Raw genomic sequence first — 18,380 nt, forward strand, 5'->3', positions numbered from 1 at the left:
GTTAACATCTGGTGATCCAAACCCGGGACCTTAGAGAAGATCCGAGGCTGGGGAGCCCATATCTCTCGGTACTGGCTCGTGGAGCTCTAGAGTGGAGCCGTGTCCCGGGTCCCGGGTCCTAGGAATGCGGGAGAGCGGGGCGAAGGGCGGGCAAGGAGGGGGCGCTTCCTCTGCCCGCGGGAGGCGAGCCGCTAGGGCGCGCGCGGGGCACGCCGCCGCCCCCTCCTCGCCGCTCGCCGGCTCGGTAGGGGCGGGGGCAGCGAGGGGCCACGGTGTTGTGCAGCCGCCCGGCCGGGGCGGGAGGAAGCGATGAATATTCAGAGGGGGAGGGGGAAGAGAGGGGGCTGAGCGCTCGCCGCGGCTCCCTGCAGCCGGAGCCGCATGACGCGCGGAGGAGGCAGCCGGAGCAGCGGGAGCAGCGGGAGCAGGGATCCGGGCGTCGCGCGCTGGGGGTGGGCGCCGTTCGCTCCGCCCCGAGAAGCCCCTGCACGCCCAGGGACGCGGCCCCCCCGCGGCAGCCGCGCCAGGCTCCGCCGTGTGGCCGCCGCCGCCGCCGCCGCGGCCGCTGCCATGTCCCCGGGGAAGCCCGGGGCGGGCGGAGCGGGGACGAGGCGGACCGGCTGGCGAAGAAGGAGGCGGAGGCGGCGGCTGGAGGCGGCGACAAGGGCGCCCGAGCTCGGGCACACGGCGGGGCCCGATTCGCGCGTCCCGGGCACGTTCCAGGGCGCGCAGGGCATGAAGCCGGAGGCGCGGGAGGCGCGGCCGCCCCCGCGCTCGCCGGGGCTGCGCTGGGCGCTGCCGCCGCTGCTGCTGCTGCTTCTCCTGGCCCAGGTAAGCCGCCGGGTGGGCCCGCGTGTGGGGGCAGGAGGACGGGGACGGCACTGGCATCCCCTGCACCTGCCTGGGTGTTCCCCTCCTGGGGGATTTGGGGGAAGGTGGCAAGGGGTCCGGATCCTTGGAGCCCTCTTCTTTGGGCGGGCTTGTGGGGACCCTGCTGGCCTCGCACGCCGGCGACCAAGCCCCTTCCTCAGCTGGCCGGTACCAGGGGGAGGGTGGGATCGGAGGCTGCAGGGTGCCCGTAACCGCTCTGTGGAAGCCCTCGCGCGGGTTCCGGGCGGTCTCCGGCCCGGCCTTTCCTGGAGGTGGTCACATCTGGCCGGCGCGGGCCCGGCTCGCGCGCCGGAGGCGGCCGGAGGGGGCGTGTTTGCCGAGGGCTCTGCATGCAGAGCAGGGCCGGCCTGGCCAAGCCGCGGCCGACCTCCGACCTGGCCTGCAGGGGCCCAAGGGGCTGGCCTGAAGGGCAGCGGCGGCGGCCGGGGGCGCCCGGGCAGGGCCGGGCGCTGGGCAGCTGGGCAGCTGGGCAGCTGGGCGGTGGGCGAGGCGCCGGACCTCGGGGCCGAGGGCGCTGTTTCAGGGGGAAGTTCCCAGTCCTGGGAAAAGGTGGCCGGCCCTCTTCCCGTCATCTTTCCGAAGAAGGTGCTTTCAGGGCTCTCTAATTCGGGCTTTGTGGGCGCCAGCTTTCCTTTCCCTACTGCTTTTTTTCCCCCTTCACTTTTTAGATAATGCTGTGCCTGGCGTTTTGGTGACCGACCTTTCTGAAAGCGCTGTTTCCCCTTCGTGACATTTCCATAGGGAGTGAGGCAGGGCAGCTGGGGGACATTCCCATTTTACAGATACGGAACCGAGGGAGAGAAGTGAAAGAGCGGAATCGCCGGCCGGGGCCGCAGGAGCTGAGCAAGCAGGTTCATGCTCACAGGCTTCTGGGAGCCTGCTAGAGCCTTGAACCCGCAGCGGCCAGGGGCCTGGTGGTGCCCCTGTTGTGCACTGTGCTCATGAAAACCTTGCTTGTTTTGGGCACCGACTATAGGGAGATGGAGTTTGAAAGCCGGGTAGAGAGCTATTGGTTGTGGGTGGAACCTGGTTTCGGGGAACACTTTTCATGCACAGATACAGGATTGTCTGAGGACGGAAACATACACCCTGGGGCAGCAATGTTGCCCAGCAGGCAGGACAGGAAGGGGGCTGGGGCCTGGGGGCCGTCCCAATCCTTAGTACCCAGAAGGTCAATCGGTTTCTTTTCCTCAGCAGGTTTCACACTGGTTCTCTTGATGGCCTGGGAGGTACTGTGATCTCATGCAGAGAATACCACACTGGATTAGGTGTCAGAAGACTAGGCATGAGAGATGAACTTGTGGGCCTGGAGTTGTGGCTCAGTGGTAGAGTGCTCACCTAGCAGGTGTGAGGCCCTGGGTTCTATCCTCAGCACCACATAAAAACAAACAAATAAAATAAAGGTATTCTGTCCAACTACAACTAGAAAATAAATATTTGAAAAAAAAAGAGTTGAACTTGCCTTCCCTACTCCATCTATCCTCAGTTAATAGCAAGTGTAGAATGGATACAGCACCAACTGTGTAGCCCAGTGTTTATGGGCAGTCTTCTCCCTGTCTCTGTAAGGAAATTTGAAGAAAAAAAATTGCCTCATATTTGAAGATCTCTTGTACCAAAGTTTATACTAAAGAAATATTCAAGCTTCATTTACATTTAGTTTAATTTGGTACATACAGATTATTTACTTTTTTGTTTCAACCATGGTGGTTGCTAGCTGTGCTTTGAATCAGCAAAAAGTTTCTTGGGTAAATTTATTTCTTTCCCAATCCTTCCTTGTATTTCATTACTGTATTGCCACTCTCCACTCACCTTGTATTCAGATATTTCCTTCCTCTATGGTTTGTTCTGTAGAAACTCAAGAGAGTTCTCTTTATATTTCTCGTTTTTTTGGTTATGTTATAATATAGGACCTCTGAAAAAGCATCTTCAAAATTCACATTCAACGGTTCATTTTGGTATTGGACATTTCAGGGAATTATTGCATTTTTTGAGGTGACTCAGAAATATCTTTGGAATTTGAAGATAGTTCGGAGCCCTCAAACTGCTTAGATGAGGTTTTTGAGGTCCAGAGGAGACAATGAACAGACCAACGTCACCTGGCCAGATAGTACATAAGCCAGGATTGGAACTTGGGTTGCCTGCCTATGCTTATTATTTTTATAATGATGTTTTTGTTGATGTTTTCAGTTTGATCTTACTTTTAACCATAGGCATGGTGCTGTGTCACTGTGTACTTTCCAAACTGTGAGTGTAAATTGAATTTAAAAAAATCAAATCAGATTTGAGATATTTCTGCAGTTTGTTTGTTTAGGAAACAAGAGGGAAGGTATCTGACTCCCTCCCTAGTAGCTGATTGGTTCTGTGAGGCTTGGATTGTGTGTGTGTTAAAATGGGATCACCTGTAATGGGTTAAAAAAAATGGAGAAGTCATGGAAAAGAAGTAGCTCTGTTAGGACACTAATGAGAATGGGGTATGGAAACTGGAAAACTGAGATACCGGAAGACTCAGTACTTAGTAGGCCCGGAAAAGCAATTTTTGAGCCTGGCATCTCATTCCCCTTCTCTAAGACAGGAAGGACGATCAGAGATGATTCCAACATGAGGACTGTACTGGTTGCAGTGTCTGACTCCACCCATTCTAGTAGCACTTTTGCACCCTACTTTTGTGTGTATGTTTCAGGCAATGTGACAAATACATTCTCCCCACTTTTCCTCCTTCTCTTGAGATGTATTCCTGATAGATTTTTTTTTATGACATCAGCTTGATAGTGTGCTGCTTTACAATGACAAAATAAAATGAAAAAGCTGGCCACTGATGACCAGTTTTGTTGGTCTTGCAATGTTTTGGTTTGTTTTTTCTTTGCCTTCTTGTTTCCTGGTGAATAATAACTGTTTGTGTATATTATCTATTATAACTATTCCATAAGCCTGATTACTTACCTGCTTCTTCCAGAGTACAAAAAAAAATATTTTGACTTCTCTTTATCACAGACGTGACTTTAAGTATTTTTGTTTTGCTTCAGAACAAGAACAGAAAAACAAATGGTTATGTTTTGTTTGCAGACAGTTTAAGAAAACAGAGCAAATTGGTTTATGGTTAGACTGTGACTTTGAGCTTTCTTCAAGTTCAGCCCCATGATAAAGATAACCATGGAATACCCAAGCTTTCCTAAGCAGAGAGAATCCTGGCTCCTGAATGAGTAATTTCGGTCAGCAAGAAGCTATTTAGCTCCTCAAAATAATTTTTGCTTGGGTTGAGGCTGAGGTAGAGTTGCTGAATGACTGTAGGCCTGAGTTTAGCCAGTGCATCATAAGTAATTACTTCTTAGTTCATTCACTTCTTGGCCAAGGGAATTATTTTAAGTGCAGGATAAGATGCAATTTTCTGTGTATTTTCTCTAACATAATGCCACTGATAAATATTATAATTAATAGGTAACATTAGGTGTGGCAAGCACTGTTAGGGATTTTAAGGCATTATCTCATTTGACCATTTCAAAATGCTAAGAAGTCGATGCAGTTCATGTTCTCATTTTATCAGAGAGAAAACTAAGTTTCAGAACTTCCAAAGAGTCCTAAATAGTATGTGCAGGGCCAGGTCTGATGTGTCCACTATCTCAGTTTACTGTCCTGCACTGTGAGAAGTCCTGTGTGTCAGAGGTTTTCAGCCGATTTTTGTGGCAGGAGTTAGCCTTGTGGTCCCTGAACCCTGATATGGGGGGAATCATTTTTGGTTCTTTGTGTCTCAGATCCTGTAGGGTGGATTCCATTTGTAACACAACATCTCAAGTTGCCTTTTCTGCTCAAGTTTCCTTGGAGCCTGAGTTTAAAAGGCAAGCCTGCCTTAGTGGAGACATATTGGGGTCTGGAATGGGTTTGGGTCCTTGTTTGGACACTTAGTGGCTGCATAAGCATAGACAAGTCACTTAACCTCTGTGACTCTTCATTTCCTTATCTGGGAAATGGGACTAATACTTCCTGCTTCCCTGGGTGGTTGAGAGGATCAAATAAGATAGGAGAAGAACTGCCAAGTACAGCCTAAAGTGCAATCCCATTGCTAGCTGAAGCTGCTGTGGGGGGTAAAGAGGGGGGGATGGGGCTTCAAGTCATTAGTTGACTGAACAAATATTTATCAAGTGTTTCCCTCAGAATGGTATGGAACAACTGTGGAGCATGCAAGATGAACCCAGCTCAATCACAGTACTTTTTAAATTTTTTTTTTCATTTCTGGGCCTTGTGCAGGTGAAGCACACACACTACCACTGAGATCCACTCCCAGCCCTACAATACACTTTTTTAAATGCTAAGAATGATTTATTTTAGGGGGTATTAATAATTTAAAAATGTAAGCCTCCTATCAAGCCCTTGATTTTATAGGTAGCATGAGGCTACGTGTGTCATGATAAATCAGTTTGTTTAAATTTAATAAAGAGTTGTTTAAAGAAAAACAGTGAATAAATAGTTACGTATGTGTGATGTGGTTGTCACAAAATTATAAAGATGGTAAATCGCTTAATCTTGGGGGACAGGCGCCGAGCGGAAGTCAGGGTGAGGAACAAGAGCCTGCTCTCGCAGCTATCAGCGGCTAGGACATGAGATATAACTCACATCACACCCGGCTAACCAGTTACAGTTGTGACATTGGCTGTGAACGTGACATCCCTGTTGCACTGTCAGAGAAGGGGCTGGCACTGGATTTGCCAGAGGAGAAACCATGGTGATAAGAGGGGCAGAGAGTCCCTGAGTGGCGATCCCTTAAAGTGGCAGATAGCTCACACCGGAGAAGTCCACACAGTTTTGTTGCCACCTCTCAGAGCTGGCTTTCCAGCAGCTTTTCTGTTGACCCCGGAGAGGACAGGAGCTGTAGGAAATTTGTTATTACTTCCTTATTAGTGACAGCTGTAGTCATCCTATTGTTTGAGAATTTCCATGGCATGTAAATGCCTGGGTGAGGGGTGGTGGTAATGACACAGTGGACTGGGGTGGGGGGCAGGCTGGGGAGGGGATGGCGATCTGAAAGGGAAGTGGCCAGCTCCCACAGATCTAATTTTAAACATGCAAATAATTTTCAGTTCCACTTTTCCTTCTTCCTGTTAGAGGGAAGCTGTACCCTGCTGCCATTTCTGAGGCTTGGGCGGACAATGTCGTTATTATGTCACAAAAACTATCTGCTTCTTCAGGGCAGGAGTGGGGTGGTGTTTTTCTGGGTGCCCTGCGCCAGGACCCAGCCTGGTGAATACTAAACGGAGCAGCAGTGTGCAGTTTAGAACACGGTGGTTTTTAATCTTCCTGGGGTGAGGGTGGGGGGTACAAGACCCTTACAGAGAATGTGAAAGGGAATAATCCTTTTCCCAGAGGAATGCATGTGTTTACAATTTTGTATTGCACTCCAGGAGTTTCATAGACTGGAGTTTTTTTTTCTTTCCCCCTCAGGGTGCTGGATGGAACCCAGGGCCTCATGCATGCTAGGCAAGTACTCTACCACTGAGCTCCACCCTTAGCCCCTCGACTCTTTAAAATAGGTTTAAACGCCCCAATCTAAAATATACAATAGCCCCCCCCCCTTCACTTATGTGTGGTTTTGCTTTCAGAGGTTTCAATTACCCATGGGAAACTGAGGTCTGAAATACTAAATAAAAAAATTCTGTATTTTGAGAGGAGAGACCACATAACTTCTGTTGCTGCATATTGTTATAGTTGTAGTATTTTATTAGCTGTTAATACTTACCTTGCCTAATTGTCGAGTTAGACTTTATCATAGGTATTCTATCTAAAGGAAAAAGCAGTCAGTCTTCTGAGGTTTCAGGCATTCACTGGGGGTCTTAGATTTCATCCCTGTGGATAAGTGGGGAGCGGAGACTGGGCTACTGGGAGACTGGTAAGGTTAGAAAAGTCAGTCCTCTTTAAAGGTGAATGTCCTTCCAGGAAAACAAGAGTGTTTCTGTGTGATGTACAGAAGTACTGCATTCATCTAGGAAGTTACCTTGTAGAGCAGTTAAGTGCACATGCTCTGTACTTAGTGCACCCTGCCCTTCTCGCCCTCCCACATGCTGGGGGTTGAACCCAGGGCCAGGCTGGAACTCTACCATTGAACCACATCCCCAGTTCTGTCCTTAGCCTCTGAGTTTGTTCAGTTATTTTGGAGATTATATCATGTTTGTGCCTATCCATCTGACTCATTCTTGTCAACGACTGGCTAGAATTCTGATGGGTAGATTACCATTGTTTATTTGATGGTTCTTCTGTTGATGGGCACTTAGTCGTTTTGGTGCTCCTCCTTTCCCCATGGCAAGTCCCTTCTGGGAAGAAGGTCTTTGGTGCATGGTTCTTGTACCATCAGGAGTGTCACCATCCAGTATATTGCTAGTGTTAGTGTTGCTGGGTTTGAAGATGCATGCATTTCAGAATTTGAGAGTTGTTGTTCAGTTGCCCTCCAGAATGTTGCTGTAGTTTGCACCTGAACTCCTAGGTTTGGAGAGGCTATTTCTCCACACTCTCACCTGGATTGAGGTTTGTTACATTTTTTTTTTTTTTGCAAGGGTGGGTACCAGGGATTGAACTCAGGGGAACTCAACCACTGAGCCACATCCCCAGCCCTATTTTGTATTTTTTATTTAGAGACAGGGTCTCACTGAGCTGCTAAGTGCCTCACTTTTTTTTAATATTTATCTTTTAGTTTTAGGTGGACACAACATCTTTATTTTATTTATTTTTTTACGCGGTGCTGAAGATCGAACCCAGTGCCTCACGTATGACGAGCACGCTACCACTTGAGCCACATTCCCCAGCCCCCCGAGGCTGGCTTTGAACTCTTTGAATCTTCCTGCCTCAGCCTTCAAAGTGGCTGGGCTGGGATTACAGGTATGTGCCACTGCTCCTGGCGAGGTTTGTTACATTTTTAATGTGTTCAAGTCTCTTGGGAGGTCAAAAATTCTATCATGTCAATTTAATTATACTTTAAAATTTCATTTAGTTGGATATCATTTCTTGGGTTAGGAGTCACTTACATAGCTTATTTTTTGGTTAGTTTCTTGTTCATTAAAAAAATTCTTTTTGTTATTAGTTTATACGAGCTCTTTGGAAATTAAGGAAGTCAGTTCTTTGACTCTCATTTGTGTTGCAAACATGTTTTTTCCCCCCTAATTTAGATGAAGTCCTTGTTCCCTAAACTCAGAGATAATAAGAGAGCATTAATTTGGAACCAGACTGCCTAGTTGGAGTCCTGGTTATCACCCAACTAGCTGTGTATTCTTGGGCAGGTACCTTGACCTTTCTGATCTTTGGTGTTCCTATTCCTAAAATGCTAATAATAGTGGTACTTCTCACACAGGGTAGGTGATAAGTTACTTGAGATCACATTTTCCTAAAATTCCTTGTTACTGGACAAAGAATTATAAGAACAACATTTTAGAAAACGTCGAAATATCCTACTTACTCAAGAGATAGATTCTAAAGCTAGGGCAAGAGTCATAGTTATGAATTTGTTAAAATTATGCTATAAAATCTAAATGCACAGTGGGTTATGTGCATTCTGTACACATATATACCACACACAGACAAATGTATTACAATGTTATGTGAAAGACTGGAGTTTTCTCCGGTATCACAAGATACCACAATTCAAGTTATATTGCTCTTTTGACAAACGTGTGTAATTTGATTAGTATAGGGTAAGTGACCACAGGAAGTGACTGAGGAATGGCCATGTGGTCCTAGCCCGAAAAGGAGCACAGGGATATTGACCGTGTGCCTTTAAAGTACAGGGTTCTCTTTGTGTTGGCTTGAGCATTTCTCTTTATCTTGTGACCTGTCCAGCTCTGGCCGTGGCCATCTCCTGTCACTGGGTACATTTTCTGTAGGGTCAAGAGGAGTTATTTTAAGCCACCAATGGAAAGCCCTAAAGGCATAATCCTTGGCTTTAGTTGCGGGAGTTGGGAGGCTGCAAGAGTCCGCTCTGACTGTGCCACCTGTTTCCTCGGGGCAGCGGAGTGATCCTGCATTTCCTGCTGCTGGCTCAGGGGCCATCGCCTTCTCAAGTGGCATGGGGTGGGGGTCTTCCTCCCCCAGGAGAGCAGACCTTGCTGCGGTCCTGCATGCCGCTGGTTTGGAGCGTGGAGGGAGTTGCCACCAGTGCTTAGTGGGTGGACTTTGGAGTCAGACTGTCCTGACTCCACCACCTCTAGCCCTGTGACCTTCAGCCGACTCTTAGAATGGGGACATCTGTGTAATGGGGACAATAAGAATACCTATCCCATGGGACTACTGTGGTGGATTGAAGGAATCTGCATGAAAAGTGCTCAGCAAGATATAAACCCCCATTAGATAATGGGGGTGGCTGCTATTTTACCATTTTGCTGGGACACGGACATAAATTACTTGCCTAGCACACATGAGGCACTGGATTCAATCCTTGGCACCACATAAAAATAAATAAATAAAATAAAGGCATTGTGTCCATCTACAACTAAAAAAATTATTTAAAAATAATTAAAAACATGGGGCTGGGGTTGTGGCTCAGTGGTCGTTTGTCTAGCATGCGTGAGGCACTGGGTTGGATTCTCAGCACCACATATAAATAAGTAAATAAAATAAAGGTCCATCAACAACTAATAAAAATATTAAAAAAATGAAAAACAGTTTTTACTTTATAGTGTAGGGCCCTTGACCATCCATGAGCCCACTCAGTCCTCACAGCGTCCCTGGGAATTGTCATCGTTATTCCTATTAGAGATATGACTCAGAGGCTGTCAGCGATGCCCCTCTTCTGATGTCCACGTGCAGACATATACCTGTCTTTTGCCCTGCACTAACGTGCATTTGTAGTGTAGCCCACTTTTAAGGATTATTCAGATTTATGGTTAGCTTACAAGGGGTGAATCAGCTGTGTCCTCTAGTTTGGTCCCTACAGAATGACTAAGTTGAGCCATATAAAAATTCTGTACCCTTTTTCATCCTCTGACTATTGACAATTTGTATGGGTCCACTGTAATATATTCCAGGCAGTGTACTTGTAAAATGAAATTTGGAAATCAAAGGCAGTGTACTTGAAGTTGTGGGTAAAGAAGTCAATTTGTTAAGTTTCGATCGGTATTAAAAAGAAGGCTAGAATAGAAGATGTCAGCGTTTCTGGTGAGCACTGTGCAGTGAGCACACAGCCGGTGGGGGTGTGTGCATGTGCGATCGGGTGCTGAGCAGCATATAAAATGAATTTCAAAATCCCCAAGAAACCCAAAACAAAAAAGCAACTGGACATCACTGTCAAGGGAGTGAGGTGGTAGAAGGTGCTGGGGGTGAGGGAGGGGTGGAGGTGGATTCTGTTTCCAGAGATAGTGAAAAGCCCAGTGAACTCGCCAGTTGTGCTGGGCACCACCATGCAGGAGCCGGCCCTGGAGGACCGTGTTCTGGAGCCCTGCTTTAGGCAGGAGTGGGCTAGCTGAGAGCTGAGGAGCCCTTTAGCATCTGCCCTTCTGGAGACTTCTTGGGACCACTGCTGGCAGAACAGGCTGTTGGTCAGTGCTTGATGTTCTGGCAGGTGGGTTTGGTAGACAGCTACACCGACTGCCTGCTGGGTCGTGTGCTTTGACTGAGAACTTATGACCAGCACAGGGAGCTGAGGCCTGAGAGGTCGCCACCACCCACTGGGTGAGCACAGGAGGCACAAACTGCTTGTCTGACCTTACAACGCAGGCCTGACCCTCTTGGCTGTGCTGATCTGCATCTGACAGAGTGGCCCCCTTGTGGGTGTCTGGGCACTCGTAGCCCAGGGGGCTGGAGGAGCCTAAGCTCTGGTTGATTCCCTTCCCATAGGGGTCCTTTTTTTTCTTGGGTACTGGGGATTGCACCCAGGAGTGCTGTACCACTCTTCTACATTCCCAGCTCTTTTTATTTTTTTATTTTGAGACAGGGTCTTGCCAAGTTGCTGAGGATCTCATTAAGTTGCCCAGGCTGACCTCAAACTTGGGATCCTCCTGCCTCAGCCTCCTGAGTTGCTGGGATTACAGGCATGAGCTACTGCATCTGGCTGTACTTTTTTTTTTTTAAATATAAACATTTTTTTGAAGATACAGTAAATAAAAAAGAAAGTGGGGCAGGGGTTGTAGCTCAGTGGTAGAGAGCTTGCCTGGCACACGTGAGGCACTGGATTCAATCCTTGGCACCACATAAAAATAAATAAATAAAATAAAGGCATTGTGTCCATCTACAACTAAAAAAAAAAATACTAAAAAAGAAAAAAAAAAAACATCGAAGAGTTTAATCTTCCCACTCTCTCCAAGTTAACACCAAATACCTTTTGATGGGTGATCTTTGTCATTTTTAATGCTTGTTCTGTATATACTAACATAGGATACCCTCCCACACCTGTTTCATAACTTAAGATTTTTCATTTTATTATTATTATTTTTTTTAACAATTGGTGTAGATGTCTCCCTAGGGGTACCCCAGGAAGCCACAAGATAAACACAAGGCTTCTTCCTGAAAGGTCACTGTTACTCGGTGGAAAGTATTTTTAAATGGTTTTTGAAGTCAAACATGGGCATATTATAGACTAGATATCAATTTTGCATCAGAATTTTTTTCTGCTGATACAGGAGACAAAGAAATCTCTACCTCACAGACCCTTGAGAGGCATGAGAGCCCCCTCTTCTGTTGTTCTCAGGAGCGAGGGGGGCCAGTTTGGCAAGGCATTTCCCCTTGCCAGTAGCTCTTCTTCTCTGGTTTCTTCCATTCCATTATATGCAGGTGCCTTAATTTACCTAATTAGTCCCAGGATTAGTCTTCAGTTTATTTGCAAAATTTCTTGCCATGAACATTATTTAGACGACTTTGTGAATAAATCTCTGAGCATATCTCTGGTGCTTCTCTGGTCTTAGGATAAATTGAGATAATAGAAACAACTACCATACACTGAATATTTATTCTGAATGGTTGTCAGCACTTTGCACACATTAACTCATTTAATCCTGTGGTCTGGTGTGGGAAACCAGGGCTCAGAACCTCCACCAGTTAACTGGAGTCTTCTTTGGGCCAAGGGGGATCTGGACAGGAGAGTCTGCAGGGGCCAGAACATGTCTGAGTCAGGAAGGATACGGGGGATCATGGTAGATCCCCGCGTTCTCTCTGCGGGGATGGTTGCCGTCTTGTGGGGCGGTCGACCTGTTGACTTGCTGCTCAGAGTCATGATGTGGCAGCAGAGACATGCTTCCCAGAGCCACAGGACACAAGAGTGTCTTTGCCATGGGATGTAGATCCTGGAGCTGTGTGGTGTGATGAAGCCTTTCCAGTCCCAATAAACAGGATGACAATGGCATTGTATAGGGGTCTTGGCCTTCTTATTGTGAATGAATTTGAATTTTATAGAGGTTGAAATTAGGCACAGATGAAATGACATCAGGACATCCCATAAAAAGAGGAACGTGGGAAGGGACTGGGTGTTGGTGTCAGCAGAAGCGTGGACCCAAGTGCTTGCTCTTCACCTGTACCCTGTGATCTCCCACCTGCCCAGGCACTGCAGCCTCAGAACCTGTCACCTCATCTGGAATTGGAAATATGTGGAATTGGTAATATTGGATTATGTGGGGGGAGGTGTGAGACGCACTCTATCCAGACTGTGGCAGTTAGTAGGTCCTTTTCTGTTCCCTTTATTAACACAACCCCTCCTGGCGTTGGGGCTGCAGAGTGGTGTGGAGGCCTGGCTCGGGTTGTCATGTACCCAGGGTGTGTTCAGACAACTTCTGGATGCCAGGGAGTGTCATCTAGAGTGGTCGCTGAATTGTACTGTGTGGAGGGAAATTGTTGGGGACGGAGAGTAGCAGCTCTTATTTCAGATGGTGTGTTTGCGGTTGGGGGCAGGTTACAACGCTGACCCTCAGGCTGGGTCTGACTACAGAGTTTGTGCCCGGCTTTTGACTTCTTTGGGAAGATGTGCATGTAGTGCTTATTTAACCTTGGCTCTTCTATGGGACCTGGCATTTAGGCTTTGCTGTCTTCCAACAGCATGGTTGGGCGAGTGGGAACAGCTTCTTTTCCTTTAGCCCAGAGTTTCTAGACCTTGGCAGTGTTGCCGCTCGGGGCTGGGTTATTTGTTGATTTGGGTGACTATCCTGTGCTCTGCAGATGTTTAGCAGCATCCCTGGCTTCTACTTTTCTGATACCAGTAGCACCCCCCCAACCCCCTTGTGACAACCGACATCTCTAGGTGTTGCCCCATGTTCCATGGTTGGGGGGAAGGGTGCAGCCTTGGTGAGAACCATGCTCCAGAAACCCCCGTTTTGCAGTCCCGGTGAGGATGGCCCATGCCCTGACTGTGCGAAGTAGGACCAGCTGTCCTTTCACACCATGTGATCATCCTGGTGTCTGTACCTTACTTCCTCCCAGTGGGTCAGTACGCCCCAACTAACAGGAGCATTGAATATGGGACAGGTTGCTTGGGCTCAGAGAGGATTCCCCTCCGACCCCTCTGCCCGCCCAATGAGTACTTTTTAGGGTTGGGAGGGGAGAGTAGGCACCCTCCCAGGAATCTCAGTGCCCTGTCCCTTCCTCTGCCACACTTTTCCCTGTGTTTCTAGCCTCAGTTTCTTTCTTGTGAACTGGGAACAATGGTAGCTTTCCCCGCCTTGCCTGGGGTGGGAGAGGAAGCCTGTGTTAATGTGATACGGGTGGTGCTAAGCTCTGCTGCAGGGCATGTGGAGTTGAGAGGAAGGCTGGGCAGCACTGGGAGCGTGAGGCCAGACGTGCCAAGTTCCACACAGGAGATAGGCGGCAGTCAAAGGGAGATCCCATTACAAAGAGATTCACTGCCAAGTTCGCCTGCCCACCAGCTCCCTGGAGCAATTTTCAACTTTTAGAGTGTTCAGAAGCCTCAGGGCTTAAAATTAGAGAGCATTCCTCGAGAGCCAGCGAGGGTGAGCGCAGTCAGAAGGAGAAACCCTCTTCAAGTCTTACGCCCGCCAGGGGCCAGTGAGGCTCTGTTGGCTTTCTGGAAACTCGGTGCTCACACAACTTATCAGGAATCAAAAGAGAGCTCCCAGATCAGCATTGGACAGACCTGGCCAGGGCATCCCCCACACTTTGGCAGGTTGTTCCCGAATGTCCACTGAACTGTCTGTCACACATGATGTGCTTGGCTCTCTTTTCTTCCTTACAGTTAATTGTGTCCATTCTAGAGATGAGGTCCAGAGAGGTGAGGGCAGTTGCCCAGGCCCGGGGTATGTGGCTATCTTGTAATCTCACTTCTGCTTTTTGATCAATAGTCACTTAATAGCTTTCAATGGCTAAATTTTCTCACGTGCCAAATAGGGATCATAAATACCTCAGAAGATTGTGATCAGGATTCCATGAGAAAATGTATGTGAACCGCTGCATGGTGCCTGGCATTCAGAAATGCTCCGTAAATGCCAGCTGCTACCGTTATTATCATTTCAATTGCTAGTGACAGCAGAGAGCACCTGCGTTGATGAACTTTTCCAGGAATACGGACTGCTTTTCTTTGCTCTAATCTTACAGTTTGTATCAGGCCCTGGCTAGTAATGTTGGTGGTGCAGCTGCCAGGGGTGGGGCGAGGGGGACGTTTACCTGGAAAAGACAAAGAGGCTGAGATTCAGGAAATCAAGCAAAACCCGCCCTCGGGGATGGAACATGTGATCTTATGGTCTGACCAGCCTCAAATGGGCTGAGCTCATTGCCAGGCAACTTGGTAGTTAATGATTGTTACTAAGATGATAGAAAGGAGCGTTGCCTCACAGAATGTCGGGATTGAAAAAGACTTTAGGGACATTAGGCTAGGAAAGACAAATGAGTTCTAGTTTGTCCATCTTCAAATGATTGATAGTGGCTGCTTGGGCCCTGCAAAGAAGGGATTCTCAGACCTCTTGGGATGTCCTGGCTCAGCAGGAGAGCATGCTGGGATCAATTAGTGATGTCTGCTGTGGCCTTGGGAAAGGCACACATGCTGTTTATTTGTTGACATTGGTTCCAGTTGAGGACACTGAAGCCTAAGACTTACCCTCTGGAGGGTCACCCAACAAGTCATAAAACCACAAAAATCTCTTGGAAAGGGTCCTTTGAAGAATGTCTGAAGCTTGAGTTTCATCTTTAGAAAAGACAAGAGAGTACTTTTTGCTTGACTGTCTTCAGCAAGGAGGGACCCAGCTTCTTCTTCTTCTTCTTCTTTGAGAGAGAGAGAGAGAGAGAAAGAGAGAGAGAATTTTAATATTTATTTTTTAGTTTTCGGCGGACACAACATCTTTTTTAAAATTTTTTTTCCTTTAATTTTTATTGTTGGCTGTTCAAAACATTACATAGTTCTTGACATATCATATTTCACACTTTGATTCAAGTGGGTTATGAACTCCCATTTTTACCCCGTATACAGATTGCAGAATCACATCCGTTACACATCCACTGTTTTACATATTGCTATACTAGTGTCTGTTGTATTCTGCTGCCTTTCCTATCCTCTACTATCCCCCATCCCCTCCCCTCCCATCTTCTCTCTCTACCCCATCTACTGTAATTCATTTCTCCCCCTTGTTTTTTTTCCCCTTTCCCCTCACTTCCTCTTGTATGTAATTTTGTATAACCATGAGGGTCTCCTTCCATTTCCATGCAATTTCCCTTCCCTTTCCTTTTCCCTCCCACCTCTCACCCCTGTTTAATGTTAATCTTCTTCTCATGCTCTTCCTCCCAACTCTGTTCTTAGTTACTCTCCTTATATCAAAGAAGTCATTTGGCATTTGTTTTTTAGGGATTGGCTAGCTTCACTTAGCATAATTTGCTCTAATGCCATCCATTTCCCTGCAAATTCTATGATTTTGTCATTTTTTAATGCAGAGTAATACTCCATTGTGTATAAATGCCACTTTTTTTTATCCATTTGTCTATTGAAGGGCATCTAGGTTGGTTCCACAGTCTTGCTATTGGGACACAACATCTTTGTTTGTATGTGGTGCTGAGGATCGAACCCAGGCTGCACGCATGCCAGTCGAGCGCGCTACCGCTTGAGCCACATCCCCAGCCCTGCCCCCCCCCCCCCGCTTCTTCTTTTTTCTTTTTTTATTCGTGCATTAGAGTTATATGTAATATTGGGGTTCATTTTGACACCGTCATGCAAACATGACATATAATTTGCTCCACTTCGTCCCTGCTACCTCTTAAGGCAGCACGTTCTGTGTTTAGGCAGCTTTCCAAGTTCAGACTTACACCATTGAGGGGAAAGGCCTTCGAAGCCCCCTTTGGTAGGTTCTTTCCAGCTGTGGCTGCACCTGGGGAGCTCTTGCTATAAAGTGCCAACTGGAGGCCCCCACCCCAGACCAAGCCAATCTGGTATGAGGATGGGTGGGGACACACCATCCCCAGTTGTGCTGTTTTATAAACTCCTCATGAGATGTTAATATGCAGCCAGGGTTGAGAGCCATATAAGCCAAATCTCTGTTGGAAATAGAGGCCCAGAAAGGGGGCATGATCGATCAGGGTTTTGTGGGGTTAGTGACAAAGAGAAGGAAAATTTAGGGATAATAGGACCCTGGACCTTCCTCAGGTCTCAGCCACATGCTAGCTGCTCTTTCTCTCTGTGTCTTTGCAGAACTGGTGGTTGAACCTCGTGCCTCGCACTTGTTAGCAAGTGTTTTGCAACCGAGCCACGTCCCCAGCCCCATGGGCTAGGCGCTTGGACTTTCTGAGATGTTTCTGGTCTCACAGACGGCGTCATGTTATTCCACTGCTTCAGTCCCTCCAGGACGACGTATTGCTCTCCATTGAGATCCAGCCGGTCGCCCACGAGACCCTGAACCCTCTATCTGAATGAGCAGAGTCTTCCTCTCTTCTGACCTTATCCCATCCACCTGTGCCTTCTTCCTGACTCGGTCACCTGGTCTGTTAAAGCAGAGGTGTGGCCTCTCTCCCTTGGGCCTGGTTCTTGCTGCAGTGTTCTTCCATGGGTCCCCTGACCCCTTCTCATCAGGGTTCCTCTCTTTATCCTGTTTTACCTCCCGTGTAAGATCTTACCACCTTCTCTTTTCTTTCCGGGTCCCCATGTTCTGAAGTATGACCTTCAGGAGGGTAGGGACCCTGTCTGGTTCCCTTACGTCTAGATATTTGTTGAATGGATAAATTGAAGAACAATGACGTGAGCTGGTATTATCCCCAAGTTACTGTGGACTGAACCACCTTTCAGTCCCATGTCACTTTGAATTAGCTTATAATTTTCTTACCTTTTGCAGTGACAACCCTATATTGTGTGTGTGTGTGTGTGTGTGTGTGTGGAGTGTGTCATAATAATTCTTGTGAGTGGATTTTAGTATGCTCTGGTAAAAAGAGCACAGAATATTACTGAATCTCTCTGAGCCTCAGTTTTTTTTTTTATCTGCAAAAAAATAGAACCACAATAATTAACTGATGTTGACTGAATGCTTTCTATGTGCCAGGCACTGTACCAAGCGCTTTCTGCGTGTTTAATGAGTGAATCCTCATGGCAACCTAAGGAGGTTGGTCTCTACTTGGTTTCATAGAAGAAAATGAGATACAGAGAACTGAAGCAGCCTGCCTGAGGTCACACAGCTGGTCAATCCAGGAGACAGGATTGAAGCCTAGCCCACTTAGCTCTGTAGTTAGTGTTAGGAATTTGTGAACTCACGTCCAGACAGCCTGATGCAGGCAGAGAATACACCAGTAAGCCCAGTTGGTTTCTGACTGTAGTTACTGGCTGTTGTGGTTCCTGATTCCCTCTTCTCCCCGGCTCCTGGCAACCCTTAATTTACTTTCTATTTCTATGAGTTTGCAGGTAGTGTTGCAGAGGCTCAGTAAACATTAGTTACCGTCACCCTTCCCCCTTTGACATTTACTCTCATGGTGACATTTAAGTTTTCTCACTGATTTGTTCTCAAGTTGGTGACAAAAGTATCAATTTCCTGTCAGTTGAAGGTGCTCACTTCGAGACTGAGCTTCAGTTGATTAGACTTCAGGGGACCACTGTCAGGCTGCAGGGGTCATTCCAGGTGGCTGGGGCCTTGGTGTTCGGGGAGTGTGGGCAAATGACTACATTTTCCCTTTCAAAAACATTTCTGCCTCAGATATTTATTGAGTGACTACTTTGTGCCAGTTATTGTGACTATAACCAATAAAACATTTTCAAACAATAAGTTGCTGTTCGTCGCCCCCACTTCTGCAAGTTCTGTATTTTTCTGTGACCTGTTACCTGGATGCTTTTCTTGGTTGTGACTAGACTTATTGGTGATGCAGATTTGTGACTGTGGTGGGCCTGAGGTGGGGGTCACCTTGCTGAAGTATAGTTTGTTTTGCTTTGATAAACGGAAGAGTGGGCAAGCCAGCCTGTTCCAGGTGGAGTAGGCAGCCCTGGGGGGTTGAGACAGAGCCTCTATAAAATGAATCTGGGGGGCTGGGGATGTGGCTCAAGCGGTAACGCGATCGCCTGGCATGCACGGGGTGCTGGGTTCAATCCTCAGCACCACATAAAATAAAAAAATAAAAGATGT

General features: G+C 47.4%; 1 protein-coding gene across 1 annotated transcript in view; it reads left to right on the forward strand.

Moving 5' to 3' along the window:
- Window positions 1-348: 348 nt before the first annotated feature.
- Ptprj (protein tyrosine phosphatase receptor type J) overlaps window positions 349-18,380 on the forward strand; it is a 189,947-nt gene continuing 171,915 nt past the window's right edge. The window contains exon 1 of the mRNA XM_058584037.1: window positions 349-831. Within this exon, the coding sequence (XP_058440020.1) occupies window positions 382-831 (450 nt within the window). The 5' untranslated portion in view covers window positions 349-381. The remainder of the gene's footprint in view (window positions 832-18,380) is intronic.

The sequence above is a fragment of the Marmota monax genome, unplaced genomic scaffold, assembly GCF_021218885.2.
Source record: "Marmota monax isolate L192 unplaced genomic scaffold, Marmota_monax_Labrador192_F-V1.1 WCK01_AAM20220418_F8-fsc00047, whole genome shotgun sequence".
NCBI classification, from domain to species: Eukaryota; Metazoa; Chordata; class Mammalia; order Rodentia; family Sciuridae; genus Marmota; species Marmota monax.